The sequence below is a fragment of the Scyliorhinus torazame genome, chromosome 13, assembly GCF_047496885.1.
Source record: "Scyliorhinus torazame isolate Kashiwa2021f chromosome 13, sScyTor2.1, whole genome shotgun sequence".
In the NCBI taxonomy this organism is placed as follows: domain Eukaryota; kingdom Metazoa; phylum Chordata; class Chondrichthyes; order Carcharhiniformes; family Scyliorhinidae; genus Scyliorhinus; species Scyliorhinus torazame.
This window is the reverse complement of record NC_092719.1, coordinates 61,459,545-61,472,196: the sequence shown is the minus strand read 5'-3', so window position 1 is coordinate 61,472,196 and position 12,652 is coordinate 61,459,545. Positions and strand designations below refer to the sequence as shown.

Here is a 12,652-nt window from a genome sequence, read left to right as displayed (position 1 = left end):
GAAGGAGAGAGCCCTAGAAGGTCTAATTTTAACTTAAAACAATTGGGACAAAGTCCCAGAGCACCTTTAACCAACCCCCTCTTGGCACTCAACAGCTCCTGTGACTGCCACCAAGGTATATCTGGGAGTGGCGGGAGATTAAACACCCCACCTTTGCAGGCACTTTCTCCAGAGGCAGGTGTGCTGGGAGGGAAATCGCCCAACTCTTGCTACCCACCTCTAAAATGTAAATTCAGTCCTGTGTCTCTGATCATCGGTAACAGTTTTGCACTTTGATGGTCATTTATAACTCTGAGCAGTTAGTACCACTTCCCTGTTCTTTCCCTGTAGCCCCATCAATTTTCCTTTTTATGTATATATCACAGTCCTTTTGAAAGTTCCTGTTGCATCTGCCTTTCAGACAGTACAGCCCTAGCTTCTCTAATCTGTCCACTTAATACCATTTTGGTAAATCTCTTCTTCATCTTTAAAGGGAACTGACTTCTTTTTCTGAAGCATGGTTTCCAGAATCCGGCTAACCACTCTCTGAGATTTATCCAGCAATTTGTAAAGATTCAGCAAAGTTCCATGACTTTGCAATCTGTACCTTTATTTACGAGCTCAGGACCCTGTATGCGCCGCAGACTTACTACCTTCTCCTGCCACCTTAGGAACTCAAAAGAAAAAGTCTAATATTGGACTCGAAACATTAACTCTGTTTCTATCTCCACAGATGCTGCCAGACTTGCTGGGTTATTCCAGCATTTTCTGTTTTTATTTCTAATTTCCAGCGACCGCAGTATTTTGCTTTGATTGGCTAGGCTGTTCCTCCTATTACCAGACTAGCTTATCCTAAAGAATAACAATTGTGCAAACCTTCCAAACAGGTAAAAGTTTCCAAGCACTATCATAACAAACATTTAAAAGCTCGAGATCATATCGTCAATGTTGCAAAATAACCCAACATGGTAAATAATACCTAAGTGAGTATGGTCAAGGGCAGCATGGTGGCACAGTGGTTAGCACTCCTGATTCATGGAACCAAGATCCCAGGTTCGATCCCGGCTCTGGGTCAATGTTCGTATTGGAGTTTGCACATTCTCCCCGTGTTTGCGTGGGTTTCGCCCCGACAACCCAAAGATGTGCAGGTTGGATGAATTGCCACGCTAAATTGCCCCTTAATTGGAAAAAAATTAATGGGGTACTCTAAATGTATTTTTAAAAGTGAGTATGGCCATCAGGCTCAACTACACAGACTATTCCTGATTGAAAATCCATTCAAAAATCAAAGCCAAACTGTTTTGTCTACTCTCAAGTAGAAATGTAATCCCACACTCACATCCAACTTGCTATCAAGATCCAGTTACAATTGTTCACCTGCCTGCTCCAGTATAACCTAATGGTATCAGGACAGAAATGTATTAATGGCAGAAAGTTTGAGGATTTTGAGGATAAAGTCAGGTGTAATACATATGATAATGTAGTGAAGTGCAACCACAGTATTGGTAGAATTGCCACCAATAAACTAACAATGTTTAGGCTCAAATGCTTTGTATGTTAGTTAGAAAAGGATGCAAGTGTGAGGGAATTCCCGCAGCTCCCGACACAAGAGGTGCAGGACAGAGTGATCTCAAAGACATGGGTGGGGGATGGTAAGGTGTCAGATATATATAGGGAAATGAGGGACGAAGGGGAGACTATGGTAGATGAACTAAAAGGGAAATGGGAAGAAGAGCTGGGGGAGGAGATCGAGGAGGGGCTGTGGGCAGATGCCCTAAGCAGGGTAAACTCGTCGTCCTCGTGTGCCAGGCTAAGCCTGATTCAGTTTAAGGTATTACACAGGGCGCATATGACTGGAGCACGGCTCAGTAAATTTTTTGGGGTGGAGGATAGGTGTGCGAGGTGCTCGAGAAGCCCAGTGAATCATACCCATATGTTTTGGTCATGCCCGGCACTACAGGGGTTTTGGATGGGGGTGACAAAGGTGCTTTCAAAAGTAGTGGGGGTCCGGGTCGAACCAAGCTGGGGGTTGGCTATATTTGGGGTTGCACAAGAGCCGGGAGTGCAGGAGGCGAGAGAGGCCGATGTTTTGGCCTTTGCGTCCTAGTAGCCCGGCACAGGATATTGTTAATGTGGAAAGAAGCCAAGCCCCCGGGGGTGGAGACCTGGATAAATGACATGGCAGGGTTTATAAAGCTAGAGCGGATTAAGTTCGTTCTGAGGGGGTCGGCTCAAGGGTTCACCAGGCGGTGGCAACCGTTCGTCGAATACCTCGCAGGAAGATAGATGGAATGGAAAAAAGAAGGCAGTAACAGCAGCCCAGGATCGGGGGGGGGGGGGGGGGGGGGAGGAGGAACCAGAAGGACTCTCAGGGTTGTTAACATATACTGTATAATATGTATAGGTCGTTGCGACAGATAATTATATATTGGACTGTTAAATTATATTTTTGGAGAGTGTTACTTGTGATAAGGCAGTTGCCAATTAGGGTTAGTTTTCATTTTTGTTATTTATTATTTATTCATTTTTTGTTTATAAAATAGGTCATTGTTATTTGTGTTGTTATAATATTGTGTAAAGGATGCACAATGTACTGTGTTGGTTGACCAAAAATTTTCAATAAAATATTTATTAAAAAAAAGAAAAGGATGCAAGCACACCAAATTCAGAAGGACACAAAGATCCACCTGGGCCTGTATTTTTTTGGATGTCTATTTCAAAAGCCAGCGAGACCCTGCAGCCATTTCATGCTTGAATGTGTGGTTAGTGGCTGAAGGTGGGACCTCCACCTCATCACGTGGGAGGAAATTCTGCCTTAGAGAACTGCCGAACCATCGGATTGACCAACAATGCTTCAGTCCCACTAGCAACAAGAGCTGCAGTGGATTGAAGCGAGAGTGCAGCAACATGCCTGAGCCTAAGTTCCGGGACCAGTCATAGGGAGGGTAGGGAAGTAGGGATGGCATTCGGAGGAAAGGCCGGGGGTGGGGTGGGTGGGGGCAAGGAGGAGGATGAGTTCCAGAGGCCACGGGATTTTAAGGGGTGCCAGTCATAAGGGGGAATCTGATGGCGGCAATCCACCCCCCCACCTCCTGGTAAATCTTTCCCCCAGCCTCAAAATTGAGGCAAGGGCAGGATTCCCGCTGGAGGTCTTGTCCGCTCCAGCGCAAAATCGCTACGTGGTCAGGACAGGCAGTAACGCGGAGGGGATCCCGTTCCTTCAAGTTCACACCCCTAGGCGACACGTGGCACAGTGGATAGCACTGGGACTGCGGCGCTGAGGACCCGGGTTCGAATCCTGGCCCTGGGTCACTGTCCGTGTGGAGTTTGCACATTCTCCCCGTGTTTGCGTGGGCTTTACACCCACAACCCAAAGATGTGCAGGTTAGGTGGATTGGCCACACTAAATTGCCCCTTAATTGGGGGGGAAAAATAATTGGGTACTCTAAATTTTAAAAAAAAGTTCACACCCCTACACCACTCCCCAATCCACCCCCCACCCCTCTCCCCCACCTGCGGCCGGTCTTAAAACCCATTGGCGGGGAGGGAAAAAATGTGATCGTAGAAAAGGTTGCCAGAATTCAAGTATATCAGTATTATTTTGTTATTCAGGGGCCTTTAATATGAATTGCCACTCTTGCTCCATTAAGTTTGATGGATGGACATTTATTACAAGTGCGCCTGCTTTCCCATAAAATGTGTTCCCAACAGGCAAGGCTCATTGCGTAAGCACAGAATCAGTAAATCAGTGTTTCTGAGATTGTGCTGAATTTCCAATCACTTAACTACATTGGGATGCAGCCATGTTATGAAACAGATGACATATATTCGATGATATGGCAAATTTGGTAACACAAAAGTAGCAAAGTTAATTTGTTTGGTTTTGTGTACTGTAATTTGGAAGTAAAACACTCAGCAAGAAAGCAATGTGTTCAGGAAAGAAAAGCAATGAAAGAGTCCTACCTTCCATCTCGTTCCCAGTCATAAACCTCCACTTTGATAGTTCTGTTAATAATATTAAAACAAGATAAATATCGATATTATTTGTTTGTTTTGATTAACAGTAAATTGCTGATTCTAGAAAATATGCACAGCTGTCTCTGGCAAAAATAATTTTGGCACACAATATTTATAATAATTTAACATAGCCATGTAAGGACAAATAAAGAATGGTTTTAAAATATCCAACATAACTCTACATAGCATTTAATACTAAAATAAAATAAAACTAAAGTTTGTAAAATAGCTAGTGATTAGAAAAACAATCTCACTAGAAGGAATTAACCTCAGTCAGCAGGTAAAAGGAAGGATAATTAGTTAATTAATTGTTTTGGGTTGAGAAAGGGATTGTTAAATGTCAATTTAATATGTGAAATGTAATTTATATTTAAAAAATGAAAAAGCTAATAAAAATATTTATTAAAAAAAGAAAAACAAGTGGCTGTCATTTATTTTATTCTCAGTACATCCTTTTTTCAATCACATTCAATAATTAGTGGAAATGAGCATGCCCATCACTAATAACTGTTAATAGTCACTTGTGAAATGAGTAACAATCCTTCTGGATATAGTCCAGAATGCCATGAAGTTAATAACTTGTTGACTAAGCCATGCAACCATTGTATTGATACATCTGGTTCCAACCCCCAAGGGTTCTATTTCCAAGTTAGCATTAGCTATGACTTATCGAGAACATGGAATGGTACTAATATAGTTGTGTCCCTAAGAACATAGATATATTACAAGTAATCTGGCACCATCTTGGAGAAACACACTTTCAGGGAAAACAAGTTATGATGCTGGACTAGTCCCTAGTTAAAGTGAATCTCTTTGCAGGAGCACACACACGCAGGGCTCTGCTCATCAGTCTCCAAATGCTAGTTCAAAGTTAAAGACAATTGAGTAACCAATGTCAGCCCTTTGCCAACATTTTAAAGTGCTTATTTCTACACCTTTTCATGCTGGACATAACCTGAACCACTTAAACAGTCACACCAGCTGAGTTATGCAGTGCCCAGTGCAAATGTGAAGTGGTGTCAAAATGCTTCCAAAGGTTAGGTGGAGTTATAGGGATAGGGCAGGGACGTGGGCCCAGGTTAGGGTGCTCTTTCAAAGGGATAGTGTAGACTAAATGGGCTGAATGGCCTCCTTCTGCACTGTAGCGTTCTATGATTCTATATCCTCTGGGTACTGACGCTTCTGTCACTAGAAACAGTTTCTCTTCATTTACTCTATCAAAACACTTAATGATTTTGAAGGCCTCTATTAAATCTCTTAACCTGCTCTGCTTTACGGAGAATAATGCCAGTTTAACTAGTTCTCTATATGAAGTCTTTCATTCCTGGTACCACTCTAATTAACTTTTCAGCATCCTGATACCCTTCCTAATGTGTGATGCTCAGATTTTGCCACAATACTCCAGTTGAAGCCTGAAAAGTTGCTATAAAGATAAACAAACACTGAATATTATTTGCAAATCCATATGTAAATTCAGCAAGTTTGTTTTGATCTGTCGCCACTTTCAAAATGACTGCCAAGATTCTCAGATGATCTCACTAGTTACCAGGTTATTATTCTTCCAGACAGGATTTCAAACTGAAATCCTTGCAAGTGATGTCATTTAATTAAGACCTGCGTTACAAATCCACCATCAGTAAATAGATTAATCAAGGGAGAGATAAAGGGCAGCAAATGAGAATTCAATAAAAGAAAGACACAAAGGAAAGGAACAGAGATAACAGCAATGGGAAAGGGGTATGAGAGATATGTTGGCATATACTGTCAAAGCTGTAACGTATACATAAAAGAATTGGGAAAAGCAAATAGACTGATAGACAAAGGACAGGATTCTCCGGTCACACCCGCTAGAAGTGGGATTCGCGATCAGGCGGAGGATAGCGCATCAGCCCAAAATCGGGATGCGCGACGGGTGTCAGACCCATCGTGAGTGTCTGGGTCTGCCCCACCAGCTATAACGGGATTTCCCTCCCGCCCCTAATCCACAGGAACTTGCAAAATCCTAATTATTTTTAAAATAAATTTAGAGTACCCCAATTCATTTTTTCCAATCAAGGGACAATTTAGCGCGGCCAATCCATTTAGCCTGCACATCTTTTGGGTTGTGGGGGCGAAACCCATGCAAACACGGGGAGAATGTGCAAACTCCACATGCACAATGACCCAGTGCCGGGATCGAACCTGGGACCTTGGCGCCGTGAGGCAGCAGTGCTAACCAGTGCGCCACCGTGCTGCCCTAATGCAAAGTGCTAATAAGCATTCATTTGAATGCAATTAACGAGCAGGAAGTCCGATTCACTAGCTTCCCATGATGACCCCCGGCCGCCGGGAATCACGGGCATGGTTTTGTGCAAGTATTTATAAACAAGGTCCTGGCGCCATGGCCTTCCAGGTGAAGTAAGGAGGTAAGTGCCTTTCAGTTTTGTTTCGGGGTTGCTGAGGGGTGTATGTGTGGTGACTGGGGATCGATTTGGTGGCAAGCGTCTGTACTTGGGTGGAGGTCCCCCTCGGGATCGGGGTTCTGCTACAGCTGTGAAAGGTGACAACTCACTCCTGACATGTAACGTTCAGGCTCCTGATCATTTAAATTGCTGAATGCTGTCACTTGCACTGGAAAGCCCTGAGATCTCCTGGTCATGTAAATTTCCAATCACCCTTCTCATCTAGAACCTTCATTGTTGTATTTAAGCACCCTCATCAAAGAGATTGGGCGTGGCCAGGCTGAATCTGAGGACCACCAGGTGCTGGGTCCATTTATTGAACACGTTGGATGCACAGCTCTACAATAGATGAAGCGCAGCTGAATTCACACAAATGTCACATGCACAACTGGCCACTGAAACCCTCTTTGGCACACATCCCCTGTCAGTGTAAAAACGTCACTGGTGAGACTATCAGCTGACCCACTCCTAGGGCTCAGGCAATTTCCCGTGGCCCCACAGGTCAACCTAGCCCCATTTGTGTCACACAGTATGAGTGCAGCAATCCTCGAACTGCCCAGGAGACATGAACAGATTTCTGAAACTTCTGTTTTTTTAAAATAAATTTAGAGTACCAAATGTTTTTGTTTTCCAATTAAGAGGCAATTTAGCGTGGCCAATCCATCTAACCAGCACATCTTTGGGTTATGAGGGTGAAACCCACGTAGACACGGGGAGAATGTGCAAACTCCACACGGACAGTGACCCAGACAACCTCAGTGTTAAACCCCTGACTCAATATATCATCGCTGTGAAACTCCCAACAAAAGCACACATCTCTCAAGGACTCTCATTTTTCGGATGTTCCCTCACTTCAGCATCTTAAGATAGAGCTGTACGCCGGCACAGTATGAACATCTCCACCACACAAGCAGCTGGCACTGTTCTGGCAAGAATGCACAAGGCTCAATCAATGAGGACACCCCCATTGGGCTCCCTGGCATATCCAGAAGGGCCACATAGCCCATCCCTAACATCTTCTGTTGCAGCCATTAGTTCCTCATTTGGCAGGGAGCGGTTGTGAGGACAAAATGTTTTCGCTTGCAGGGCTAAGCGCAAGTTCCTGATGGGGAAAGGGCTGCAGTGTCAAGGTCATGAACTGGAAGAGGCCAGGGGAAGGGGGTGGCTGGGAGGGAATGCAAGCCGATGTAGAAGTGGCAGGTACTTCAATGGCTGCCTTGCTGGTAGGATTGCATCAAATTGTCAGGGAGAAGGCGGAGTGACATTCAATGCTGATCCTTCCACACCTCGGCGAGAAACTGTGGCCTCCCAGAATCCAGACAGCATCGAGTCTCCTTTCGACTGTCCATCGTCAATGCGATTCCTGCTACACCTCAGGCCCAATATCTAAACATAGCTTAGTGGAAGAGGAAGCCTTCGGAAGAGCTTGAGCCTCGTGGCAATGGACCGCACAGAGACATCCACTGTCACCAGACCAGGAGGGTCGCCATCACTCAGGGAATGAAGGGAGGGATCACCTAGACCTGAGGTAGTGGATGTACAGTTGGAGACATGGGGCAGTTTAGGTGACCATGCCAAATCCCTCTAGTGGCTAACAGCACATTAACACTGCACTGGACGGGGGGAATGGTGAGGGTAGCTCAGCAGTCATACGCAGAATGACCATGAGATTTGGGGTGAATGGATGGTCAAGGGATGCATGGCCTTGCTGATTCCCTCTCTGTCTCTCTCGCATAGTGGCGAGAGTGGCAGGGCCAGACCAGGCAAGACCCTGCATGACAAGAACCTGAGGCACAACAGCAGGGGCAAGCCAGTGAGGCTTAAGTGCCGGCCGTCCATCAGGCTGAGGAGGAGGAACAAAGGCGGTGCATCTATAGGCCTCGTGTCTATCGTCGGTGCTGGTCCTTCAAGGAGTTGCCAGACACCATGTGCCGGCAACAACTCTGCCTGAACAAGGAGACCATGCAGCCGCCCTCAAGCTTTATGTCTCTGGTTCCTTCCAGGGCTCGAGGGGGGGCCTGAGCAGGATCTCCCAAACATCCGCCACCCACAGGTGCATCTGCGATGTCACAGATGCCCAATGTGCCCAGGCCTCGGATTACGTCACCTTTAACTTGGGCCAAGCCCACCAGGATGCCCGGGCTGCAGGATTTGTTACAATCACTGCCATGCCCCAGGTCCAGGGGGATATTAATCACACCCATTAATCACGCCCTCGGAGCAGCGGCTCAACTGGGGGTGGCCTTCGCCAACAGGAAGGGGTTCCACTCCCTGAACATGCGGTTGCTGTGCGATCACCAGGAGCACACAGTGCACTTGTGTGCACGCTATCCAGGCAGCGTGGACAAAGCATACATCCTGGTGCACTTGTCAGTTCCTGGCACCTTCAAGGTGCTCCCTCAGATGAGGGGTTGACTAGTGAGTGACAAGGCGTATCTGCTGAGGTCATGGCTGATGATGTCTGTGCTGAGGCCCCAGACCAAGTCAGAGGACCGTTATAATGCAGCGCACTCAGCATCAGCGGTGTCATCGAGCGATAAGTTGGACTGCTGAAGATGCACTTCTGCTGCCTGGACCGCTCTGGTGGGGAACTGAAATGAGGAGCCCAGAGGGTCTCAAGCATCGTGGTGGCCTACTGTGTGCTGCAGCACTTGGTGCAGAAGGGGGAGACATGGTGAAGGAGGATGAGGAGGAATATCAGGCCTTGTTGGAGGAGGACGACCATGAAGGCGTACAGGAGGAGTCCATGGAGGACCCAGAACTGGCTTGACAAGCCACGCCCAGGGTCATACAGGGCCGTCAGACCAGGGATAATCTCATCCAGCCACACTTCACCGACTAAGGTGCCAATAGTCTACCAACTACATTACCATCATTCCCACTGCTCCTATGCCCTTCAGTCCCATGACCCATTCCACCCCCTTCCCGATACTCTTTCACTCCAACCCTTCCCATTTCACCACCCCCTTCACCTGACCCTTTCATCCCACCTCTTCCCCTTATCCTTTCACCACCTTCCTCTTCCACCCCATTCCTTCCTATCACCCTGTTACTCCACCCCTTTTGTCTATCTTGCCACTCCCCCCTCTCCCCTGCCCTTTCCCACGACCAGGACTCCCCTCTCCACTTTCAAAAGTCATCTCAGCATCACACCAAGGTGATAGGCTTGGGTTGCCAGTGTCAGCGGGTACCTTTAACAGGATGGGGGATGATGACGACTCGCTGGGAGATGAGCTCTGGTGCTCCTCATTATTGAAGCATGTCTGTTTGGTAATGTACCACTGACCGCCTGGTTGATCCCTGGTTGTGCGATGGGGGCTCCTCCTTATGGGCTCTATCTTTTGTTGGGGGGGGGGGAAGTGGGAGATAGAGCAAGCTTTGGGGTCATGGATTGGGTATGCTGTCAAACCCTGGTGTATAACACTGCTATTTCATGTCCTGGCAGCTCTGGGTGACGGTTGGATGTCCCGGGACCTGTGGGATGCCCCTGGGCCCAATGTGCGCGAACCGCCCCCACCCCACAGCCCCAGCGAACCCTCCCACCTGTGGGAAAAAAGTGAGATGCAGCTCCGAGTGGTAGTGCAAATGTGTTTAATCGTATATTTTAACATTGGGTGCCCCCTGACTAACCATGTGCAACTATACCCGTGCCATCTTAGTCGCCCTGAATCTGTCTTTGCTTCCGTGGCCTCCCACTCCTCAGCTTCCACTAGGTTGTACATCAGGAGTGAAGGCGGCCAGCTGCTTTCTGCACCCTCTGCAAAATGATGTAAAACCAGGCAGCAGAACCCACTGCCACGTCGTTTCCATTCCAGGTTGAATTCCCCTTCCTCTCACTCTTGCCGGGACCACAGTTGGCTTCTCTTCACCTCAGCAAATGGGCCCAGGTTCCCTCATACACGTTTACCTCTCATATCTTCACTCCTCAGGACTGCCTGGTGAAAGGAGGCCGAGGCTTAATGCCGACTGAATTTCTCTCCAGTTCGTCTCGCAGCATCAAATTTCAGACTGAAAATTTCTGGCCTGTGATGTCCTTGGCAGGCATCCTCTGGAGGCCCTGGGCCTGGAGGGGCCCTTCCAACATTCGGGTGACACAGGTGATGATGTGTCAGCCTGTTCGGCCCGCTTCCAGTGTCAGGAGGGAGTTAGGTTCAGAAGGGCTGGAGACTTCCAGTGATGGGCCACATCATCTGAACCATGGTGCCAATGCGCTGAGCCATGGTGCTCTATGACTGGGGCATGTCCCTCTGTGTGTGGATATTGTCCCTCAGTGTCCGGCCAATGCTCTCGATGGCCTCAGCCATGACCCTTTGTGAATTATCCAAACTCTGGAGTGCCGCAGTAATGTCCATCTGTATTGGGACATGTCTGCCTGTGTCTTGGCCCTCCTGTCCTGTGCCTCCGCCATGGACATCGCAATGTGACCCAAGCCTTGAACGTTCTCACACATGGCTCTGACTCCTTCCATAGTGGACACCATCCTGCAGTGCTGGCCTGGGTGCCATGTATTGTCGGCACCATCCCCTGCACCTGAAGGCGATTGTACTCCTCCAGTTGCACTTTCAGGCGCTGGAATGTTTCTGACAACCCCTCCTGTAAAGTCCGGCGCTGAATTTGCACCTGCACCAGAGATGGGATCATCTTTTCCAGATGCGCAACATCTGTCTTACGGCAAGCTGTTTCTTGGGATTGGGTAGCCCTCCTACTTGTCGCTCCCTCAGGAGGTCCTGCATCCTTCTGATGTACTGCAGCAGGTGTGTGGTGCACACCAGAGGGTGACCCAGGAGTCTGTTCACTTGCCACTCTAACGCAAGATTAAAATCTATTCTTTGGTGATTTTCCTGTGTACATACTCCTCTTTCAAGAAGTGCAGTGGTGGGAACAGGTTTCTGCCTATTCCTCCTTAACCCATCATGATTCTGGCCCTTAAATGTCACTTAATATGCAGGCTGAGCTCCCAGCATTTTTCTGCCGGCAAACAGAGAGGAGAACATATCCCTCCCATGAATAGGGTCTCCGCTGCAGCACCTGGGGTGGCAAAGAGTGTTTAAAGAGCGGAAGACCCCAGAAGAAGTAAGCTCCAATGTTTGAGGGCCGCGTTTTCAGTCTGAAATTTGATGCTGCGAGACGAACCGGAGAGAAATTCAGTCGGCGTTAAGCCTCGGCCTCCTTTCACCAGGCAGTCCTGAGGAGTGAAGATATGAGAGGAGAACGTGTATGTGGGAACCTGGGCCCATTTGCTGAGGTGAAGGGAAGCCAACTGTGGTTCCGACAAGGGTGAGAAGAAGGGGAATCCAACTTGGATTGGAAACGACATGGCAGCGGGTTCTGCTGTCTGGTTTTACAGCATTTTGGGTGGGATGCTGAAGAAAAATCCAAGCATTTAGAATTAACGAGGATAATAAGGCTCTCCAACCAGCAGTCTAGAACCTTGTTGCCTGACGTAAATACCGTTCCATTTCGCAAAGAACAGATTATTGCATTGATGCCAGCAACAATGAGTTTAGGTCCTTAATGGAGACCAGTAGAGAGAACCAACAGGAAAGGAGGTGACCGAGAGGGAGGGTGGCATTAGTTGCCATGAAGGAGAGAAGCTGTTCATCATTTTAACTGAGGTTGAGAACAGCACGGGTGTTTCTTCCGGCTCCATATTTGGGTAAGCATTTTTAACCAACTTAACTTCTTGTTGGCAGGCTGACCATCTGTTAAGTTGCATGTATATGAAATTTAAAATGCCCCATTAAAACCACTCTGCCTTCGCTTCATGTTTGTCTCATTTCTACATTTATGCATCCTATCACTTCATATCGAAAACCTGGAGGCCTGTACACGACACGCAAGATAGTCCTTTATCTTTTATTACCTTTCTGTAGTATGTTATGATATACTACTGAACGTAATAAATGTTACTCAATCCTGTTGCTGATGAGGTTTTCTGAATCTTGATGAAAAAGACTCGAAGCTGTCCAGTAGTAACAAAAGGATTATTGAGTAACTAGAACAATAATTGCGTGAGTACTTTACTTTAATATTAATACTAGTAGAAAGGTTAACTAGATTTAAATACAGTAACTATGTTTAACTACACTAATCATCTGAGCTAATCTATACTCCTGCCCTGGTCACAATACACCCAAAAGAAAGGGAGAGAGGCACAATGCGGTTGCTTTTATACCATTGTTGGTACTGCCCTCTAGTGATCATCTGGTGCTACT

At 47.1% G+C, this 12,652-nt stretch overlaps 1 protein-coding gene across 2 annotated transcripts in view; it reads right to left on the bottom strand.

Moving 5' to 3' along the window:
* The window catches only part of LOC140388059 (copine-8), a 544,832-nt gene that overhangs the window by 208,094 nt on the left and 324,086 nt on the right, over positions 1-12,652 (bottom strand). For both annotated transcript variants that reach the window (XR_011934073.1, XM_072471659.1), the window contains exon 10: positions 3,943-3,984. Coding sequence is in view for 1 of the 2 variants with exons in the window: in XM_072471659.1 (XP_072327760.1) it covers positions 3,943-3,984 (42 nt within the window). In the remaining variant the exon portion in view is untranslated. The remainder of the gene's footprint in view (positions 1-3,942; positions 3,985-12,652) is intronic.